This window comes from Marasmius oreades, chromosome 6, assembly GCF_018924745.1.
Source record: "Marasmius oreades isolate 03SP1 chromosome 6, whole genome shotgun sequence".
Classification (NCBI taxonomy): Eukaryota; Fungi; Basidiomycota; class Agaricomycetes; order Agaricales; family Marasmiaceae; genus Marasmius; species Marasmius oreades.
The window spans coordinates 89,496-111,393 of record NC_057328.1 but is presented as its reverse complement, the minus strand read 5'-3'; the positions used below and the strand labels follow the sequence as shown (position 1 = coordinate 111,393).

Here is a 21,898-nt window from a genome sequence, read left to right as displayed (position 1 = left end):
TGCCGTCTATTTCCTGAAATTTTGTAAGCTCCTCAAATCTTGGCCTGGAGGATCAAGGGCAGAGAAGATCTTGAGCGGGAGAAGGGAAGCAGGAGATTTCTCGGAATTTGAACTAGAAGAGATGGAACGTTGGGCTACCAGGTTTTACTGTCAAACATTTTATGAAAATTTCGGTCGTCCTCCCGTTCTACCTCACGCTTTGTACACAAATCTGTGATTACTTCACCTTGTAACTGGTAAATATCATTTTGTATCCCTACGTTGGCTGTTACAAGGACAGAAAATCATATTATATTGAAATTATACCTGAGAGTTTAGTACAAACTAGTACTACATAAATAGAGTGGCCACAGCGAGTCAGCGGTAATTGTATTGGTATCGGTACCATAGGAGGTATAATAAGAAAAGTGTGATAAATGCAAGGAATGCAGAAAAAATTTGAGGGAACGACTTGTGATAAAACAATGCAAGTAGGGTAACTGCGAGAGAGAGAGTGTGTGTAAGGAAGGAACGAAAGACTGGCGCTGGTTCGGTGTGTATGATTGTGTGGTGACCCGCCGGAATGACGGAGATTCCGAGTTCATTCCCAGACGCTAGCCCCTCTTGTCTCTTCCTGTTCATGAAGGATTCAAAACTAGGTGAAGTATCAGCTTGTAACGAACATAGAAGTCAATGATGACTCACTGTGCCACGGGGTAATCCCTGTGCCCCAGCCTTATCTGTGGTTTTTGGCCAGCTCTCATCGCTGCAAGATACTCTGGTTTAAAGCGTTCAGGAGCGATGCCAGATGGTGGCTCACGCTCCGTCACCAGAGGGCTTAGCACTCCTCGAGGCCGCTGTCGTCCACGTCGCGAAAGCTTCTCGGGCGTTGTGTGATCCACCATCTCAAACAGCGGACGAAAATCTGGATGGCGAAAGTCGAGTTGATGAACGAGTTTGACTTTTTGTCCCTCAATCTCTGAGTCTTCGTCGTCGGAGATGCCAGCCAGGTCTAACTCGCGTACTGAATGAAGGACAAACGACCAGAATTCCACCCCCTCTTGTTCCTCCTTCTGCCGAGTTTCTATCTGCATTTCAATGGCGATTAGCAGCCGCCTATCGTATTTCTGAAAATCAATGTGAGACTAGAGTGATTGAACATTCAAATGTTACGCACATCCAGCCTATTGCCCGAAATTGTGCCATTATCAGATGGGTTGGGTTCCCCCCCCTTGCGTTTCCTTCCCCTTGAAGGCTGTCCTAAGCACAGTGTGGATCCGTCTTTCGAACCAACGCCTCCACCAATCGGGAGTACCGTATTGCAACAGACTTGGAGTATTCGCTGCTATCGCACTTGCTTGCTTAGCCAGTCTATGGATAATGGTTTGGTTCCAAGGTGAATTTTTGAATCTTCAAAGGTCCCGTTCATATCGAGGTTTTCCTCGACTTCCTCGGGCCCATGCGAATCAGGGTCGGTTGCAAAAGCAGTTGAACGCTCCTTTTGGACGGAGCGAGTGGTTGCATCTTGCATTCGAGTTTCACAACCAAAAGCCTCATAAAAGAGTCGACGGCCTAGGTGCTATAACTTGAATTATGAGTCATCTCAACGAAGTTCCTGTGCACGAAGAAACAAACATTGAGATTTTGAAGTGTTGTCTTAGGAATGGGAGGTGAGTCTTCATTCGTGGCCATTCTTAAAAGACATGTAGTTCGGCCGGTGTCGTATCATACACGGCGTCCTTTCCGCGCCATCTCCGTCGTCTCCGAGAGCTCCTCGATATCCAGCCACACGGTGCCTGTCACTGGTAAGGTTCAAAATCTCATATGTTCTCTGTAATATCTGACATTCCCTCTGATTCGAAGCTTCTTTAACAACTGTTACTTATATCCGCCACTTTGAAAACACTCTTTCCAACCTATTTGGGCACAGCTAGATCAGGCTTCGACTCTTTCTCGGACTGTGGGTGGACTTCCCCGTGGTCAGCATCTCGATGTCGAACCACTTCACCGTCAACAAAATCACCTCCTTCGCTGCTACCAGAGAAAGTCTTTGCCACGCCTTTGGATTCAAACTGGTCCTGACTCTGAGCAGACTCACTGTCAGAGGAATGAGCGTTTCTGCGTTGTTCGTCGACAACTTTGACTTGTCTCACCACAGGATCCCGGGCTCGACCGCTGGCAACGCGGTCACTGTATCCACCGTGAAGGGTGTCTTCACGCCGAGTGTCATAGAGAGAATCCCGCGGTACGCCATGTTGTTTGACTGAACGAGATTGGAGAGCCCGTGCCTGACGGGAGTTTCGTTGCTGATTCGTCTCCGGGTTGGTAAACTGACGATCATCCCGTTCTTCCAAACTCCTGCGGAAAAAATCCTTGTCCGCATCACGATTGTTGAGACTGTGACGGCGGTAAATATGCCTGTCCGCATCACGATTGTTGCGACCGGGAGGTTGCGAAGAATAGTAATCGAGATCTCTCAACGTTTCATAAGGATCGTGACGCTGAGAGAGATAGTCGAGATCCCTCATCGAATCATACAGATCGTGATGTTGTGAGGGAGAGTCGAGATCGTTCGCCTTATCATACAACCTTTGTGGACGTGGAGTGTGGATGAATTCGGATGGAAAGTTGTGGGATTCTTTGGACGGAGAGGACGAGGCGGGATCTGTTTTATTATAATACCAGTTCAAGGCAGTCTACAGGTGACAATCAGAATTACATTCATCAATAGGGGGGTCTTCAACTTACTGGGCGGTATAAGTACGCAGCATAAATGACAATTAACATGAAAATCAAGTTCCACCGAGTCAAAAATATTTCAGCTGAGGTGAAAGATGATTTCCGCTTCTTGCGGAACAGGAGCACGTTAGCGTCCTGACCGGCAGTTGTGCCTACTATGGCCACATAATCCCACTTGCTGTCAGCAGACCCCTGGAATAAGGTAAACGAATTAGGTATAAAAGATGAAGAGGCTGTTATCACTCACAGCTACTGCTTGGACAAGCCCCCCTTTCGGATAAGCAAGAGTCTGTTCCAGCTCGCCATTCTCAACCCTGTACACGGCCGCATGGCCAGAGTCGGAGCCAGCGACAATGCACTTCTGATCTTCGAGAAATGCGAGTTGTTTGGGATAATGTATGATGACGGGGCACTGGGCTTAAACGTTTTCAGGTGCTTGAAGTCGGAGGAGGACAAGGCCTTGATATCGCTTCCGGTGTGTACAATCAGCACACCACCCGTTTCGTCAAGGATGGCACTGCCCCTGTTGAAAGTCAGCAAAGTACGACGGTATAGACTAAACAGTGAGGCGACTCACAGCCTCTCGAGGGGCGCTTGCTTTTTCCATTTGCAGACCCCATTCTTTTTATGAAAGCAATGCACTACACATGATAACTCTTCAGCGAGACATGGCAGATTATCGTGGGACCAGGACTCACATTTGTCCCGTCATGGAAAACGCATAGATGTTGCGGGAGCGGTCGAATTGGACCGTGCGAGGAATGAAATTGGGCTCCGAGAGAGACTGAAAAGACTTTGGAGAAATTTCCTACAGATGACAGCTTCCAAATCGTCACGGTTTCGTCATAACAGCCTACAGCAATATGTGCAAGGCTCCGGGACTGATTTGAGCTTCATATGCGTGTAAAGATAGGACTTGCTGTGTGGTGTGGCTAGGTACAGCGTGCTTCAGGTGCTCAAAGACCTATAAGTGATTGAGCAACGACAGTGAGCGATTCAGTTTACGACTCACCCCTTTGGAATCATTCCACGACCACGCATTCAAGTCACCGTGTATGCCTCCCAGGAGGATTACATGTCGTTTGATATTCTCGAAATAGACCCAGGTCGATGAACTTGGTATGCGTTTTGCGTCGATCCCCGAGACAGAGACGAACCTGAAGGGTATTCCTACGGCTCTCATCGTCTCCATGTCCCAAATGCTAACCCCGTCATACCCTGCAATAGATTTATACATATACATTGGCAAACGAGTAGCGGCTTACCTGTACAGGCCAGGAATCTAGAATTGACAGAGAATGATATAGAGAGTACGGCATCTTGCGGGCCTGTTAGAGTGGCATGGAGTCGGTATCGACTTGAGGGTGGCATCATAGCAGACAAAATGAAAAAAAGGTGGTAGAAGGAAGAAATGGGGAGCGGAGAAAAGTTCAATGAGAAGGTTATACATGTATGAAAGAGAACGCCACTCTACGTATACGAGTCCAACGGACAAAGCGCGGTTAATCCCAGGCAAACCCTTTGTAACTTGACAATGACATGGAATCGTTCAAAGCGGACAACACGGCCTTTGATGGAAGTGGACACGTGGCCGCGCTGAAAGTAACCTTTGAGAACCTTTGAGCCAGTTAAGAAAGAGCGAGAGCCATATTTAAACCCCTCCAAACGCCATGACCTTCAACATCCCTCCGTTTTCAACATCCCTCTTGTCTTCGCTACTGCCTCTCAATCTCCTTCTACCATGCGTCCCGTTTGCGTTGAGCACATTGACATGTTTCAGCGTCCAGGTTTATTGGGCCACCCTAGTCCTTCTCGCCCGCCTCGCCATCATGCTAGTCCTGCCCGCCCCCTTAGTGCCTTTCGTCACAATTCCCCTGACCGTATCAGTGGTCCTGCCCGTTCCTCTACCGCCACGACCTCACGCCGAAGCTCTCCATACCCTACCACCTCTCCCCGCCGAGACAAAGCACCACATCTTCGTGTTCGTTTTGCTTCCGCGCTCCACGTTCCGCCTCGACACGCCCTCCTACCTTGCCTGCATCAAGCAACCGCTTAAATAGTGACTTGTCGAGTAGTGAGGAAGACGACAACGACGACGAGGAGGAAGACCAGGAAGAAGTAAGAATGGAAACAGACACGGAGACCATAGAGTCTGACGCAGACTCGGATAAACCCATAAACGTTCATGTTCGTGTGAGTATCCGTAACATCCGTCAATATGAGAAACAATAACTTCCTCTTAGCAGAACAACAACTTCGAAGTTGAATCTGATGCCGATGTTGATGGTTTCATGGACGATTCTGACGACGAAGACACGAAACCTGATGGAACATCTAAAATACGCAAACCACCAGGCGAAGTTGGAAGACCCAATAGTGGAGGTTACAGTCTTGAGAAATTTCTGAATTGGCCAGCCTCGAAATACCACTCAGTCATGGTGTGTTATGACATTCCTCGATATTTTTGTCATAGGCTAATAACCTCGACAAGGCTTTTGTAAAGAAGCAAGTACATGCAGAATTCAACTGTGCCCTTTCTCTAACTGAACAATTGCCGGAAAACCGGGAGAGAGTTTGGAGAAATGTAAGACCGCAGTCCCTCGTTTCTCGTTCACTGCTCACCCTGCCTGTTAGTGCCTAAAAAAATTTCCTTGGCTCGATGACTACCATAGGCTGTGGCCTGTGGATGATTTCGCAGTCAGCCGTCTCAAATATGCAAAATCGGTTATAAAGAAGAAAGAACGTGAGGCACTTCTCGAAAAATGTTGTGATAAGTCTGAAGCCAAGGGGCCTCGGAAGACAAAGAACCAAAGGAGGAAGACGTCAGTTCGCGCTAGTGCACGTCTCGGGAGAAGAGAGTGAGAGTCAGGGATAGGTGGTTACGTTTCGTGTACATTTTTTAATGATTGATTTTCCCCGTCTGTTCTCCTTTACTCTAAGACACATTAATCGATCATCGTCTCTATAATCGTCTCTATCTGCGTGAAAGCCTGTGCTGAGAGAATTTGAAGATTAATCGCTCCGTATACCGTGGCTAGACACGTTCTGTTTAACCCAGCTTGCTGCGTCTCAGGACCGCGACTTCTTCCGAAGTCAGCTCCCATCTCGCTAAATGCCCAATTAGTTGAGACGAGTCGATAACCTCCACCTCTGCGGCAAACTGAGTTGAAACAAGTTTGGCCTCAAATCCGTCATTCCAAAAGACGCTGAAAGGATCCGCTGTGGAGCGTGTACAGCTTTCACATCGTCGAACCACTAACTTGATGCTCTTGTCCTCTCCATCTTCAATAAGATATTCAATGCGACCGGCGAGCCAACGAGCGTCACCCGATGCGAAACATACATGACTGTCGTTTGCATTGGAGCTTAAAACGGAGTACTTGCTACCACGGATTATCCGATTGTGAAAAGACTTGGAAGGGCGAACCGGGAAAAGAGCGAGAACATTCGGAGGGACTTTCTCAACAGAAACCTCTGAACGTAAACCGATGCTTTCCTCATCCTCTGAGGAGCCATAGCCATAAGACCGAGAAATGAGACTGATACATTCACAGATCAGACCAGGACGATCATCATGTAGAAGTAACCACTGGCGGAATCCAGCTCCTTTACAGTAAGAGTGTAAGAGTGTACTCTCAAATTCACCTACAGACAGACAAAATTAGACTCTTGAATAGACTCGGATATTCTTACTCACCGATCTTGTGGTTTATAGGAGTGTTTTGTAGCTTCCTAATCATTCTTTCCCCAGGGAAACACCAGAAGTTATGAACTGCACCGAATAGGTCCATGAAGTCGTGCACATGAAAGCCGAGATGATGGCTCGGAACTGAAAATCCAGGGAAATTGTCCTTGATTCCTTGAATGTGCAGACGCCAGCAGTTCAGAAAATGGCTACGATCCTGAAGGGAGGGTCGTCGTTTCGTCATATTGATGGAAGCGCAGGTTAGATACATCGAAGTCCTCAACGGGCCTGACATCTGAAGCGCATCATCTGCCGAAATCGGGGATTCCTCCTGCCACGGGCTAAGGAGCGCTAGGGGAACATAAATTTCAAATAGAACTCGCCAATTGTCTGTTTTGAGGGTGCCTGCTGCCGGAAACCCGACGTTCTGGGGAGGTTTATCAACCGAGGTTGGTACAATAACCTCTTTGATTGCCCGATGTATCCGTTCCAAAACATCTCGGGATCTTATTGCAGGCCATGATGCAGCCTGTAAGGGCTGAGTGAGTCTCTGTATTGATAGCTCAGCGGCCGTTCCATCGAGAAACCTAAAACATACCCAAGCCACCAGATTATCTATCAGTCGCGTGCCTTTGTCCGATTCAGTTTCCGATTGAGGAGGAAGGCGGTTGACATCCACGCAGACATATCTGAGAGCATCGACGGTACGTCGCTTGAGCTGTTCCCACAGCACATCACTTGTCTCAACTGGCTGCCGGAGGAGATTGTGAATTTGACCTATCCCTAGTGCAGTGCGGTAGCTCATGTTCTGGGTGAGACTGTCGAGCAGTGCGCTACGTTGCGATCCTTCCAGAGGGACGACTTCAAGTTCCGGAAGGTCAGGGAGATTGTTGACTAGCCGTTTTCTCGATTTCATGGTGAAGTTGGGCCAGGAAATCTCGTCTTCAATCACTTCTACGACACGCTGTTGGCAATTGGTTAAACAATTTTGTTATTGTATAGAGAATGTTTACTTGCCCACTCAACTAACACATCCGCCAACTCCTCCTTTTGAATGTTCTTTCTCGTGAGAGTATGAAAGTGTGATAGCTTGCCATCAGGAAGTGCCAATACAATGGAGCATATGAAAGCGAGAGCCTCCCAACTATGGCTTTTGAGGGACTTCTTCATTTTTGTCTGGCCGTCTGCAGTGGAGTCCCTCACCGAGAGTGTCTTTGAAATCGCTTTCAGTTGCCTACGAACTTTGTCAGTGAGGTGAGGTGTCAGCTCGGCTCGCTGTCTCTGCAGCCATTCAGCTACTGGACCAGGTAGGTCCACCCAGTCTATGGCAAACAGGCGGTCCTCCAGCTCCTCTTTCTCCTCCTCCTTCTCCTCCAGCTCCTCCAGCTCCTCATCTTGGATGGTTGGATCCCGAATGAATGGTAGTAAAGGAGGGGGGGTAAAATCGTAGTTGAAGGCAACTGTGCCGGAAGGGAGCTCTTCATTGTCTTTCTTGCCCTTCATAATATCGGGATTTTTGAGGCCTAACGGTCCTCGCCAGAACATTTGCTCACAGCGGCTAAAAATGGTGTGCATGGGATCAACGACTACCTGGAGAGATGTGTTCCAGTAAGGAAGCCGATGAAACTCGGAGTACCGTGCTCCGTAAAGAGTTTCGATCTGTAATCGGTCCTTCATTTTACCATGCAGAAGAGCGTGCAACCACTTTGACGATGCTTCCTTGAAGCGTTTATCATCTGCATGAGGCCAGGTCTCATAATCAGTGCGCAGGAGAGTCGACTTGTGCCAACAGTGACACACATGGCAAAAGCAATGAGCATTGACGTCAACATGACCTGAGAACGGACGGGCAGCTTTGAAGTCCATCACTAGAGCTGATAATGCTACCCTCTCGACACGGCCATATGGTGATTTGGAGGTATCTTCCATCGAGGAGGGCCCGTATCCATAGACTTGATATCCACGAGTAAAGCCATCCAGGAAATGATCAACCAGAGGTCTAACATAATGTCGGTGCTGACTCTCTTTTGCATCGGGCTCGAGTGGACCAGAGATTATTCCAGGCATATAAACATATGTGGGTTCGTTTCGGATGGTCAAGGGGAGGTTGAGACAGTAAAGCAACATCATACCCGTGGAAGAGTGTTTCCCGCTGACTAGATTGCCCTCGACGTTGAAGAAGTCTCTGTACAGAGCAAAAAACCATCTACCCTCTTCGCCACGGTCTGCGACAAACAGCTTATCGTCGGGACCCTTGAGCTCCGCAAAGAAACGACCGTCGGATGTGTTCTTTCTATCGCCGAGTGATTGATCAGAGGAATCGACCTTATCGCAGAATGCGTCTCCGTACTCTCGCACTTTGGGCAATGTAAGGAATCGCCCAAACCAGTCGGAAAAGGGATAGTATTCGAAAGTTTTGATTGGCTCATGTTTTTCGAGAGTGGAGTTATATTTGAGTAAAGGTGTGTTACATACTGAAGGCGCGTCTTTTCGGGATCTGGCAGGCTGACATTCGAGGCATATCTTCGGATACATTCCCTCGGCATCGGACGCGTGCGTAAAACTACACTGGGGGCAGACGGCGTAAATAACGGTCTTGACATCGAGATTAAAACGATTTTCCAGGGTTCGGATGTCATCAGGTATATCATCAATAGCATCCAGTTGTTCCTGGTTCTCTGTGCTGTTCATTGCCGTCAACGAGAATCCAAAGACCTTCACCATCCGTAGAATAAAATCTGTGCCTCGCCGTCGAATACGCGATTGACGAGGCCCAAACAATATGCTACCAAGGTCGGGGTATGATGGCAGGCGTATCGATCTAGAACCCCCGCTCCTATGGATAGCAAGTCAGCTCATTAAAGATTATCAAGATGAATTTCCCTGCTCACTGTTGTCGATCTTTATAGGATATGTATTGGGATATTTCAACCGCCAATTGCTGCAGGTCTTCTCGATGGAAGAAATGATCGAGTTGACCTCATTGACCACAGGCGCGGCCCATTTCCTTTTGACGAGAGAGATAGCATACCGGCCATCGAAAGCCGCTTCTTCCCCTTCGGTCAAGATTCCAAGAATGACGTGTCTTGGCATTGCCTCCGAAAGCTTTTCAAGTGAATCCAATCTTCTTTCCATCTCAGCTTTTATGGACCGGGCTTTTGTCTCAGCGTCGTGATCCGTACTAGTCTTGCCAGAGGAAGCTCTATCCAAGTGCTAATTTTTTTGTTATTAACGAGAAGACCCTATCGGTGCTCCGAGCTGACTCACAAATTGTTCCCTTAGCCCTGCCCACCACTCATTTGCCGCAAAATTTGGAACGCTGCTGGGTGTCGTTGAAGTAGAGGGGGGATGGTAATCCTGGCTGAGCCACGTAGCCCGCCTCACCCGGGTATCCAAATCGTCATTTGAGTTATCGACAGCCTGGTCAAAGGCTGAGGCATATGTAGATCGGGTATTCGATTGAAGATGGCCTCGAAGGCGATTTTCAAAGGAGTCTCCCGGTTTATTTCGACCCATGATAAAGAGAAGGAGATATATCAATCATGGGAAAGTCCCCCATAGCCGCATGCGACTCGTCAGGCGGAGGTTTAAAAAATCGGATCATATGAAAAATCATGATAACAGTAGGTAAGGGATAGACGAGAAACCAGCATATATCAATTAGTAGGTTAGAGAAATAACTAGCAGCTATCTCTTTTCGTCGGCATATCGTTTGATGCCCTTCTCAATCAGCTCAGGCTTTGGTTCTGGCCAGATAAACTCAACGGGAGGGGGTATTGGATCTCCCTTGTACGCCGCATAGGATACAGCCATGGCGTGGAGGTGCGGGGAAAAGATTGGAGGAAGCAAGATCTCAGTGTAACACTTGGGACATCGCGGCGGATTGGACTCCTCCTTGAGTTCAACCAGGCATCGAGCACAAACAGAGTGCTCACAGACAAGGCTAGATAGAAGTTCATGGAAGGTAAGGATTCGAGTAACTGAATCACTGACCCATAGGGCTGAAACAGGAGGCCATGGCACTTTCGGCAGTCGAGGGACTGCCTAACCGTCTGTAGAGACCGATTGAGACGGAGTTGTACATCGGAAACCACCTACAGGATGCCCAATCAGAGGTCATCGGCATGGGAGGTCTCTTTGTCACTCACTTTGAGTTGAGTTTCCTGGCGTCCCTGTACGTTAAGCTCATCGCGTTCTCGGATAAGTTTTTCATAATTCTCGATAGAGTTGGTGGAATCCGCGGGAGTTTGAGATGACATGATGGTGAATGGAAGAGATGGGAAGGCGAGCTGAAAGAGAAGATGAACCTAGGAGAACAAAGAACAAGCGAAAAAACGTGGGCTAACCGAGTCATGACGCAGTCAGCGGTCCGTTTTCCGTTACCATCCCACTTACCCGCTGATAGCGAGGGTATCGAAAGATGGATTCTGAGTTCACGATGGAGAACCGGGGGGAAATCTGTAGCGAAATGGATAACGTGCGATCATCGCAAGTGACGACGAGCGACCGTCACTGGATCGCTAAAAATCCACAGGAGAAATAGACACTGAAGATACAAGCCAACGGTGCAGTTAGGCCTGTGATGAGCCAGACGTGAAGTCATGGGCTAAAAAGCGCGATAGCATGCAGCTAATTCGCCGCAAAGAAACTGTACACCTGCGTGTACGTGCACTGGGAATTGGAAAGCATCGAGATGTGAGGCTTGAAATTAAATCCGCAAGATATGAAACTCACAGCGACGATATGAAGACCGAAACACCCAGACCGATGTCGCGAGGGTGAATAATTGAAAACGGTTGTGCTTGCCAAAGGTCTTAGATTCGGTTTGAGCACTCAACGAAAGTCACCAAACACCAAACTTGATCGGGAGACTAGATGTCAAAACCTCAAGAAGCCCAAGTACTTTGAGAGACTACCTGGGGGTGCTTTGAAGGCAAATCCGAGAGAAAACAGTGAGCGATATCGCGAAAAAAATAGCGTCCGAAGAAGCGTCCGAAGAAGGGGGCCCCAAGGGTGGTGAAAAGGCGGAGGCCAACAATGCAGTTAAACCTATTAAAAGGGCATACTCGAAGTAATGCCCTCATACGAACGAACGACATGTAGCCAGTTCGTTCGAATTCCGGTATCTCAATTGCAACGCGACTGCAGGAAGAACATATGCCTTGTGAACTAAATAATAATAAACAGAACTCACACTTGATAAACCGAGGACCTGTAGCCCGATCGAAGACCTGCTTCTTTATGTATGGTATCAGAGAGGAAGAGGGTTGAGGGAGTTGAGAAGCAAGGTACTCGGCCAAAGACGCGTGAGAACTTAGGTTGAAGATATCTCACTCGCGAACACAAACAATCCCATGCTTTCGGGGTTACCGCTCCGCCAACCGATTGAGTTATTGTAATTAGCGTTGATTCGAAACAGACGAGACTCCATTAGATACACTGTAGTTTACAACGGGTAAAGAGAAGCAAGAGACCGATTCTTAGTCAACAACTGTAGTCAAAGATTTGTAAGTGTAATTAATGGTATGCCTACCAATTCAGATCGAACAAGCTCGAGGTCTGTCATAGAGGCGCCCAGCGGAAGCTGCAATCTTTCGAGCTGGCAACCCGACTTCATGATAAACCCCCTAATCAATTCCATTTCACCTCCGATGCGACAGAAATCTCCGCAGAATGTCAACTTCTTCAGCTGAGGAACGACAACTGAGCGGAAGATGACCGTGCCTGGGTATGGTAACCTTAGAGCTTCCAGGTTCTGTAAGGTAAACACCTCATCCCGAAAATGGGAGTGACCGGGGTACCAGCTCGTAACGAGGGAAGTGTGTGCAGCACGCAAAATGAGTTCGGTGAATGAAGATATGTCGCAGCGTTGCGCATCGAAGTGCATGAGTTGAGAGAACGCAATCGAAGGTAGGATATGGTGACGAGAAAGATTGTAAGGAAAGAAAGTAACGTTGAGTGAAGCTAGACTGGGAGCGTAACCAATTTTGGAGAGCATGTCGTACATCCACTCACGAGTGTTGTTGTTAAAGCGAGGGATTTTGAAAGTGAAGGACTCTAGACTGCAGAAGTCCCCTTTGTAGCACCATGGGATAATAACATGTGATAACGAGCTGACGCATAGGTATACCGACCTCCAGCGGGACCGATGTTGGAGCAGTCTCATGAAAAGGGACATTGCTAGTGCGTTTACCTCGCTGCAATCAGTAATATTATCAGTGATGAAGTGGAAGTCGAGCTTGATTGTTCCCCATCGACTGAGGGCGGTGAACAAAAGCATGCTCGGGGGTTGTATGTCCGAAGCTGTGAGGAGCCGACACAGGTTGCCAACATCCACAGACATCCCGAGCGTCCACAGCCTGACATCGGCGATTACAACATGATGCCACTGTGTACAAACAGAGGCAATGATGCTGGTGCTGCTAAGGCTTCCTTGACAACGTAGAAGAAAAATTTCGGAGAGGATTTCTGGAGGGAGTTTTGCAATGAAACACCGCGGTGGATCCGCACCTTCACAATCGTACTGAGTGTCAACCGGGAATCTGACAGGCAAAGGGCTACTCACCCAAGTATAATCTGCAGAGTTTGGAGGGAACATTTGTCAACTGTGTTGACCTGAACCAGGGTAAGTAGAACAAAGGGAGTTTCAGGTTGAGGAAGTAATTACCTGTGATACATCCTCGACGCAGTTAAATGGACGCTTCACAAAAAAACGTCTCATACATCGAGAACCAGGCCACTATTTAAGTGGAATTCATAACCAAGGAGAAAGAAGACAAAGAATGCCTCACCCTGACACGCGCAATCCACCTATTCAAAGACAACCGATTCGATGATTGACAGTGAAGCGACTCTTTCAAAGTCGGATCGGGAGATCTGGCCCTGATGCAAACATGCCCCCAAACGCCCTTTGCTGACGTTCATGAATCAAGGCTACAACAAAGGGAGGCCGATTCATCTATTGACCTACAAGCCCGGCTGAATCTCCATGGTGCATTTGCTTATCGAGAGATTCAGACGGCATGTTTGTGAAGGCTAATCACGAAGGAACGAAGGACGACTCGTCCCAAAAACCAACCAAAAACTGAGGCCCGATATGGAAGGGAGCTGAAAGAAAAGATAAACCGACGAGAACGAAGGAAAGTGAAAAACGTGGGCTGACGGAATCAACATGATGCAGTCAGCGGCCCATTTCCCGCTGCTCGAAGGGAGCTAGGGTAGTTAGGCCTGTGGTGAGCCAGAAGTGAACCATGGACTGAAAGGTAGGAATAGCATGTAGCTAATTCACTGCGAGAAACCGTGCACTGAAGTGGAGCGTGCTCTGGGAAGAAAGCGTTGAGATATGGGACTTGAATCGAGCCTGCAAGGATAGAGGACTCACAGTTGACGTGATAAAGATGAAAACAAACAAGACCGGTGTCCCGGGTGTGAGGTTGAATTCTGGTGCCTACACAAGCACTCGGTTCTCGTGCTCAAAGTCATCAACTTGTTGAATCGGTAGACTACGGTTATCAATGACTCGCAGAGAAGTCACAGTATACTTGAGAAACTAATTGAGGCGTTTTGAAGGCAAATCCGAGAGGAGAAATAGAGACCGATCTTGCGAAGAGAACGTCCGAAGAAGTGTCCGAAGAACGGAGGTGGGTAAATGAAGTGTATAGGCAAACAGTATCAAAACAGTATAGTTAAGTCTACTGAGAGGGCATACTTGAAGTAATGCTCTGTCATAAACGGATGACATGTAGCCAGTTCGTTAGAAGAACGATGAATCGCGAGAGAAAGACAGGTAAAAGAATTCATACTCAATAAATCGAAGACTTGTATGTATTACAATCGAAGGCCTATTTCTGTATGAATAATGGAGATGAGGAGAGTTGAGGAAAATGAGGAAGAAGTAATTGTTAATTTGAGGAAAACGAGACTACATTCATTCAGTACACGTTATAATTTAGAAACGAAGAATGAAGAGCGACCGATTCTCAGCGATAGTCAAGTATCTGTAAGTGTAATTAAGGGTATGCCTACCAATATAGATCGAGCAAATTCGAGGTCTGTGTCACAGATTTCACTGTCTTATCCCTATCTAACATTTATCTTATCTGTGCCATGTATTTATCTTATCTTATCACTAGATATTCCAAAGATGGAGTGGACCATTGGACTTGTTCTAGACCATTCTAGACACTTCAGATTGTAGATCAGGTCCAGGGGGAATTATGTTAGATCTAGATCGCACTAGTAACAGCCTTGGCAGGCTAGATGTCTAGATGTTGATCCTTGTTGCCAAGCATGCTTGGGCAACCCAGAGTACTATATATTTACTCAGTGTTACCCACTGCACCATATGGTTTCCCAGGCTTCACCATGTGGTTTCCCAGGATTACCCAGTGTACCATATGGTTTCTCAGATTGTTGCTAAGAAACCATTGTTCTGGAATGTACCTGAAGTATTCCAATCAGACAATTACCAAGCACACCATGTGCTACTATTCAAATAGAGTATTAGAGGTCTTAGTATAGTATCTGGGGTCCTAGATAGAATTCATGTATATAAGCTAGACAGTCTGAGCCTTAGAGCCTCAGACTTAACAACATCTTTTGTCTTCATACAACATCTCTGTGCTCTCCATCTAAGCTTCACTGCTAATCTCCTTCTATCACTCTTCCATATCACATCAAGAAACTAGGTGAGTTGCAGATTTGTGATAGTCTGTCACTGTCATAGGCGCAAGCTGCAATTTTTTGACCTGGCAACCCGACTTCTTGATCAGCCTCCTAATCAACTCCATCTCGCCTCCATTGCGACAGAAATGTCCGCAAAGCGTCAGCTCCTTCAGCTCAGGGACGAGCAGTGAACTGAAGACCCGGTCATAATAAAAGCTATTACTGCCTGGGAATGGCAGTGTTAAAGCTTCCAGTTTGGGCAATAAAAATGCCGCCTGGAAGAAGGGCATGCTGAAGGCGAAGCTCGTAACGCTGCACGATACGAGAGAAGTGCGTGCAGTGCTCAAAATGAGCTCGACAAAGGAAGATAGGTCGCATTGTTGTGCCTCGAAGTGCGTCAGTTGAGAAAACGCATTCGATGGTAAGATGCGGCGATGAGAAAGATTGTACGGGAATATAGGTGCATTGAGGGAAGCGAGACTAGGAGCGTGACCGATTTTGGACAGTAGATCGTACATCCATTCATAGTGGACGGGCTCCTGGCAACCAGGGATATCGATGGTGAATGACTCAAGACTGCAGAAGTCCCTTTTATAGCACCATGGGATAATAACATGCGATAACGGGCTGACGCATAGGTAGACCGACCTCCAGCGGGACCGATGTTGTAGCAGAGTCGAGAAAAGGGACATCGCTAACGCTTTTCCGTGAACGTCATTAGTGACGAAACAGAAGTCGAGCTTGATTGTTTCCCATCGTCTGAGGGCGGTGGACAAAAGCATGCTCAGCGAATGGATGTATGAAACGGCGCACAGTTCGCCCAAGTCGTCAACATCCACAGATATCCTGGACACCCAGAGCCTGGACTCGGCGATTACAACATCACGCCACCGTGTACAAACAGAGGCGATGACACTGGCATTGCTGAGGTTTCCCTGACAGTGGAGAATAAATATTTCGGAGAGCAATTCCGGAGAAAGTTTTGCGATGAAACACGGCGGTGGATCTGAATATTCAAAAGGATACGAGTGTCAACTCGGCATCTGATGATAGGCAAAGGACTGCTCACCGAAGTAGAATTTGTAGAGTTTGGAGGAAACATTTGCATTTGTCAAGTGTGGCGCCGTAGCAAGGGCTTCAAGCTTCTGGACTAACCTGAACCAGTGTGAGTGGATCAACGGGGTCCTCAAGTAGAGGAAGTGATTACCTGTGATACATCTTCGACGGGGGGAGATAGACGTCTATGAAAGACTACTGGGGCAGACATCTCATCCATCTAAACCCAGCCAATTATTTGAGTCGATCCAGGACAAAGGTGAATGAAGACAAAGAATGCCAGCAACCCACTTCTTTCAAACACAACTGATTCGAAAATTTGACCATGGAAGAGAATTCGCCCTGTGATCGGATTGGGAGTTCTGACCCTGCAGAAAGATCCTCACATGTGGTAACGCCATGGATCCGGCCTTAAGGTATTCATTGAGAAAGGTACGAAGGCTAATCACAAAGGAACAAAGGACGACTCGTCCCAAAAATTGTTTGTATACGTTATCGGACATTATACGCTCAAAAAGAGAGCAAAGGCGGGCTGAAAGAAAAGATAAACCTTGGAGAACAAAGGAAATCTAGAGGGCTAGCCGAATCGAGATGACGTGGTCAGCGGTCCGTTTTCCGTTACCATCCCGCTTCTGCCGGTGATGAGTTGAAATCAAGTTTTGAGATAGATGGATTTGGGTCCACGAGGGAAGAGTCCTTAGCAGTAATTGGATGGTAGTGGTATTGGGGGATCATCGCAAGTGACGTCCAGCACCGTCAATGGATCGAGTGCTTCAGTTATTCGAGGAACCCCGAGCTCACAACAGGGCTATACATTGGGAGATAAGCCAACAATGTAGTTAAGCTTGCGACAAGCCAGGCATAAAGTCATTGGCTAAAACTACGAATAGCATGTAGCTAATTCACTGCAAGGAAACGTACACCGAAGTCGAGCGTGTGATCTAGGGAGTAGAGCGTCGGGATATGAGACTTTACAATCAAGCCCGAAAGATATAAAAACTCACAGTTGATGGTACAAAGATCAAACAAAACCAGACCGGTGTTCCAAGGGTGAGGTATTGAAACCTGTTGCGTCGTGAGAGGTCCTGGGCGCAGTTTGGCGTTCAACCAAAGCCACCAGATTTAATTGGCAGGTTGGAGTGTTCAGGGTTAAGGGAACAGTCCTTGAGCACTTGAAAGAGCACCTGAGGCGTTTGAAGGCAAGAAAAGAGACCGGTGTCCTGCGAGAGAAGTGTCCAAAGAAGTGTCCAAAGAAGCGTCCAAAGAAGGGGGGTGGTGAAAAGGGTACAGGCCAACGACGTAGCTAAGCCTGTTGAGAGGGTATACTTGAAGTAATGCCCTCATGAACGAACGGCATGCAGCCAGTTCGTTGGAGTACCGCAGCCTGATGCCAGTGGATCCCAATTGTTGCGACCGACTACAGGGAAGAACGATCAATCATGTGAATTGAGAGAAATAAAAAAACTCACAGTTGAAAGTCAATAACTTGAAAAGTATTCCAGTCAATGGCCTGCGTCCTGATATTATTATTATTAGAGGTGAAGGGAGAGAAGGGAAGTCCGAAGATTAGCCAAATGACGCATGGGAACTAGGCTGAAGAACTGACACTCGCCAAAAGTCCCACGCTTTCGATTTCACCGCTTTCTTCCTCAGCTTCCAACTCTCAACTTTTCGCGCATACCATAACTAGGCTGGCTACGAGCCGCCTATCCTGGACTAGCTGTGTGCTGTCCGAGGTGTAAATATTGGATATAACTACGAGTTTATTCCATCAGTTCACCCCTTCCTCCGTTATATGCAATCTGACCCGCTATCCTTCCTCAAATCGTCGTTTGGAACTCGTTCTAGATTGGAAATCATACTTATTTCATGAGGCGCATACCACATACTATTACGCTGGCTACAAAGCCGCCTATCTTGGACTAGTTGTGTGCTGTCCGAGGTACAAGTAATGGATTTAACTACAAGTTTATCCCATCAGTTTGCGCCTCCCTTCGTTAATTCAATCGGCCCATTCCTCGTCTCGCGCTCTAGCCATTCATTATTAATGATTCTCTCAAGTAAGTCACCTCAGCTGTCCTCGATAGCGATCTAATATGTCTAGTTTGTCAGTTTTCCCAAGAGGATGCATAGGCTGACTATGAGCCGCCCATCATGGACGCGCTGCGTGCTGTCCAAGTGATACATTAAGGATATGACTACAAGTTTATCCACTTCCATACATTAACTGAACACCCAAGCAATAGCCATTCTTCCTCCCGATCTTATCATATCTTTTCCGTGGTTCTGCCTAAAACAGTTTCTGAACCACGCTCTCGGTATTCCATCTTCAACTGCTTTTCGCCTTCTCTAAACTCATCCTTTTCATGTAGTGCTCATTTCATTCGTAATATGAAGGACACAATCAAATTCTCGGACCAATGTATTATGGCAAGTAAATTGGAACAAAAAATTGAGTCAAACGAGGGCACCCCAATGGCAGTCGACACAAGTACATGACCTATTCTATCACAAGGTGTGGTTCGCGTACCACTTTCCATTCCATCCTGGCCACAAAGCTACTCCTCTTCTCGCCATTTTCTCACCCATAACCTTCGCAAACTCCCTTGCGAGCTCCTTCAGTGCCTTGTTCTGGTAAGGGCCCATCAACACCAATTGTTTGCAACTGTCTTGGGGACATTTCATGGGTTTTCCGTGTTCTGGGGACTTCTTGACTTCACTATGGTAATCACCAATGCAATACTCGCAGAATATGCAAGAACAGTCCAAGCTGACAACTCGTTAGCGTAACACTAGAGACGTGATGAGGTACTCACATGTAGGGGTCATTCACAATCTGGTTGCAAAGACCGCAACGCAGATTTACCAGTTGCTCCATAAAGTAGTGCTTCTTACTTTCTATCTTTGCCGTGAGTGCCTGATAACCGTCAGCGCTCGCATGTTGAGCAGATGAAAGACAAGGTACTTCTAAATGTATGGTGGATGCTGAGGTGTCAGCCAAATTCTTCACCAACTCCAACTCTTTCTTCATTTCCAGTTCTTTGCTGCGTTGACACTCCAACTCCTCCCTCATTACGGACTCGTTCGCGCAAGCCTCTTGAAGCATCTCGAATATCTTCTGGAGTTTTTGGTCATATTTGTCATTAAGAACGCTTCTTCGACTTCTATTTGGTGTCTCCGGTGGGGACAATAGGCTTTTGGACAGGACAGTGTACGGGGCCGCGTCGTTATGTGACCCATGAATTATCTTCAGTGTGGTTTCGGGTGCCATCTGAAAGTAGAGAAAACTGGAGAGAAAGCTTGATAAGAGGCTCAAAGAAAGCGATGGACAATGAGAGTGAAAGAGACTAAGAAAATGGTCGAAGTCACGACAAAGATCCTCTTTTATGATCCATGAACAAAGGACAAAGGGCATCAGGCATCAGATCTTGTCGGATCGTTCCGTGTTGCGCATCACGCGATCAGCGTGACCGTGCGTCGCGAATTCAACGGTGGATCGATTTCAATGATTTCGCTTTTCCATTTCGGGGATGACGTCTCTAAAGGTCGAGATTTGAGGGTAATTTGTGGAGGAGAAGTCGCAGGTAAGACGAGGATGAGTAGTTCAGGGAAGCTGGTGCTTGCGGGCTTGCGACGTCAATGCTTTGGAAGTGGAATGAATACGTGGTGAGTTTTCTCTCCGCCCAAAAGCATTGTGACTTGTCGTTGCTCATCTTGGACATGCCAAGCACTCTGATGATCCAAAAGAATTCATGAAATTGTTTAACTACCTGATTATCTGGAAAGACACTCTAAATCTACATAGAAACATAGGGCCGGACCTGCGAATCCGAGGCCTGAACTCCAGTGATGAATTCAGTATATGTCAGGTGGACGCCCGCATTTCATTCGTCGGCTGTGCCCCGAAACCTGGAACCATTTGTGGGGCGATTTCTCAGCTGGGATGTTGCGCACCTGGATTGAAGATAAACCTACCGTGTTTTAGGAGCATTCTGCCACTATTCAGCCCAACTTTCGCTCAAGAACCACAGCGGTACCGTATGTCATTCCATTTTCGAAGCCTTTTCTCACCCTGATATCTCTTCAAGTCCTTGTAAGTCAATTAATTTCCGTTCATTGACAGTACAGGTAAAAGTTGGATGATATCGTTTTCACTAGCATAGCTCTAGCTCATAAGTGATTCAACTTCGGTCGCTGATCACTCTAATTCATTCTGCATCCTTTGATACTTGCCTCCAAGGTGTTTCTCGTTCTTATTTCTTCGGAACTCGGATTTGGTCTTTGATCTGTTCGTAAGTCGTTCACACCCGCCACATCGGTAGTCTTTTCTCAGTCTTTGCCTCTTCTTGTACAATCCAGATTTCATTCATGGTTTCTAAGAACGAAGGTATGTTTCAATCCATGTCTTGGGGGCCTTAAGTGCTTAACCACTAGACAGTCCGCATAGAAGAACTGTTATCCAGAGGGCCTGACATAACAGACGGTCCCGGTATCGTCTATGCTTTCGTGATCGTAGGGGGGACTTCTCGAGATAACGCTTTAATGGTCAAAGTGGGGGCCACCAAGGATTGGAAACGGAGGATGCGAGAGTGGAAGAACCAGTGTAAAGGCGAGGAGCACGTATGGCTGGTGGGGATCGAAAGCAAATACCGGTTTCTCACAGGTGCGTGGAAGATTTGCCTTCCTTCGATGATTAATGTCAATATTGCAGAATCTTGCGCTCATATAATGTTGGAAAATCGAGCCCTTGAACGCCCGGTGGTTACATGTGAATATTGTAAGTTGCAAGTTGAAGTTCATCTGTTTTCCCCTCACATTAACACGATTACGATCTCAAGGCGGTCGGAAGCACATGGAGAAGTTTGTCATGAAGGTCAAGGATCGATTCGCATCCAACGTCGAACGGGAACTCATACAAGTGATTGAGGAGGCCAAACGAAGGGTGAATACATACTTCGGTGTCTAGTGTAGAAAACAGTGATGATCTGCTAACAAATACTGAAACAGCGAAAATATAATAGTTGCTCATGCATGTAAGGTTTTGGCCCCTTTTCATCGATGGTTTTCCGGTCTCACCATGTTCTTTTAGGCCACATCATCTTTCAATATGTTTGGGAAGATCTGTCGGAATATTTCGTGAGAATGGTAAGACTCCACTCGAGCAAGGTACTGCCCCCCTTCATCTTGGTTTCCAGAGTCTTGCGACAGCAATCTCGAGGATACGCTTCGAAAATGGGAAGTCACCCATCGGTTGTACGACAATAACCGACAGATCAGCTTCGGTATACCGATAATAACGCTGTGCAACACCACTAAATATGGCTAGTAAACACACCTCAAGCACGAAGTGCGCAAACCAAAACCACACCAAGAAGAGTATACACAAGTGTAAGGGGTGGAGGTCGGTATTCTTAAGGCTTTAGTTTTCACTAAGAGGCACCAAGAAAGATAGAATATGTGGGGTCTTCGGTTTTATAGTTGTTTCAATCAAGGTTCTTTCACTACAAGGGTGACAATATGATTCACAAATCCCAAAATTCAATATCTGACTTTTCAACAAAGCTTTTACAAGTCTTCGCCGAAGTTCGGTTTCAAGTTCAATATCCAAACTAGACAATAGCAATCCAAATTCAATATAAGTCCAAATTGACTTCAATATCCAGAGTTCAATTCCAAGACAATATGCCAATACCAAATTCAATTGCAATAATCTAATCTATCCTTCCAAACACAGAACACCAACTTCAGTGAAGACTGGGGCAAAGGTCAAATCTC

At 47.0% G+C, this 21,898-nt stretch overlaps 9 protein-coding genes across 9 annotated transcripts; 2 read left to right on the top strand and 7 right to left on the bottom strand.

Moving 5' to 3' along the window:
* Positions 1 to 357: 357 nt before the first annotated feature.
* On the bottom strand, positions 358 to 1,073 carry E1B28_009483 (uncharacterized protein; the record flags this gene model as incomplete). Its single annotated transcript, XM_043154378.1, has 2 exons — positions 358 to 634; positions 685 to 1,073. 2 exons carry the CDS (start codon positions 1,071 to 1,073, stop codon positions 358 to 360), a joined length of 666 nt encoding a protein of 221 aa, XP_043006833.1.
* A 251-nt stretch (positions 1,074 to 1,324) lies between these two features.
* On the bottom strand, positions 1,325 to 1,671 carry E1B28_009482 (uncharacterized protein; the record flags this gene model as incomplete). The annotated part of the gene is made up of 2 exons (XM_043154377.1): positions 1,325 to 1,558; positions 1,615 to 1,671. The coding sequence occupies 2 exons, from the start codon at positions 1,669 to 1,671 to the stop codon at positions 1,325 to 1,327; spliced, it is 291 nt and encodes a 96-aa protein (XP_043006832.1).
* A 224-nt stretch (positions 1,672 to 1,895) lies between these two features.
* On the bottom strand, positions 1,896 to 3,338 carry E1B28_009481 (uncharacterized protein; the record flags this gene model as incomplete). The annotated part of the gene is made up of 5 exons (XM_043154376.1): positions 1,896 to 2,675; positions 2,728 to 2,910; positions 2,966 to 3,130; positions 3,213 to 3,241; positions 3,296 to 3,338. The coding sequence occupies 5 exons, from the start codon at positions 3,336 to 3,338 to the stop codon at positions 1,896 to 1,898; spliced, it is 1,200 nt and encodes a 399-aa protein (XP_043006831.1).
* Positions 3,339 to 3,571: 233 nt separating this feature from the next.
* E1B28_009480 (uncharacterized protein) lies at positions 3,572 to 4,092 on the bottom strand (the record flags this gene model as incomplete). The annotated part of the gene is made up of 3 exons (XM_043154375.1): positions 3,572 to 3,682; positions 3,731 to 3,936; positions 3,984 to 4,092. The coding sequence occupies 3 exons, from the start codon at positions 4,090 to 4,092 to the stop codon at positions 3,572 to 3,574; spliced, it is 426 nt and encodes a 141-aa protein (XP_043006830.1).
* A 296-nt stretch (positions 4,093 to 4,388) lies between these two features.
* Positions 4,389 to 5,580, top strand: E1B28_009479 (uncharacterized protein; the record flags this gene model as incomplete). The annotated part of the gene is made up of 5 exons (XM_043154374.1): positions 4,389 to 4,699; positions 4,764 to 4,911; positions 4,962 to 5,156; positions 5,210 to 5,302; positions 5,353 to 5,580. The coding sequence occupies 5 exons, from the start codon at positions 4,389 to 4,391 to the stop codon at positions 5,578 to 5,580; spliced, it is 975 nt and encodes a 324-aa protein (XP_043006829.1).
* Positions 5,581 to 10,090: 4,510 nt separating this feature from the next.
* Positions 10,091 to 10,662, bottom strand: E1B28_009478 (uncharacterized protein; the record flags this gene model as incomplete). Its single annotated transcript, XM_043154373.1, has 3 exons — positions 10,091 to 10,346; positions 10,397 to 10,497; positions 10,552 to 10,662. The coding sequence occupies 3 exons, from the start codon at positions 10,660 to 10,662 to the stop codon at positions 10,091 to 10,093; spliced, it is 468 nt and encodes a 155-aa protein (XP_043006828.1).
* Positions 10,663 to 15,078: 4,416 nt separating this feature from the next.
* E1B28_009477 (uncharacterized protein) lies at positions 15,079 to 16,285 on the bottom strand (the record flags this gene model as incomplete). The annotated part of the gene is made up of 3 exons (XM_043154372.1): positions 15,079 to 16,073; positions 16,137 to 16,222; positions 16,275 to 16,285. The coding sequence occupies 3 exons, from the start codon at positions 16,283 to 16,285 to the stop codon at positions 15,079 to 15,081; spliced, it is 1,092 nt and encodes a 363-aa protein (XP_043006827.1).
* Positions 16,286 to 18,631: 2,346 nt separating this feature from the next.
* On the bottom strand, positions 18,632 to 19,394 carry E1B28_009476 (uncharacterized protein; the record flags this gene model as incomplete). Its single annotated transcript, XM_043154371.1, has 2 exons — positions 18,632 to 18,893; positions 18,940 to 19,394. The coding sequence occupies 2 exons, from the start codon at positions 19,392 to 19,394 to the stop codon at positions 18,632 to 18,634; spliced, it is 717 nt and encodes a 238-aa protein (XP_043006826.1).
* Positions 19,395 to 20,491: 1,097 nt separating this feature from the next.
* E1B28_009475 (uncharacterized protein) lies at positions 20,492 to 21,089 on the top strand (the record flags this gene model as incomplete). The annotated part of the gene is made up of 4 exons (XM_043154370.1): positions 20,492 to 20,510; positions 20,562 to 20,786; positions 20,835 to 20,900; positions 20,962 to 21,089. The coding sequence occupies 4 exons, from the start codon at positions 20,492 to 20,494 to the stop codon at positions 21,087 to 21,089; spliced, it is 438 nt and encodes a 145-aa protein (XP_043006825.1).
* Between the last annotated feature and the right edge of the window lie 809 nt (positions 21,090 to 21,898).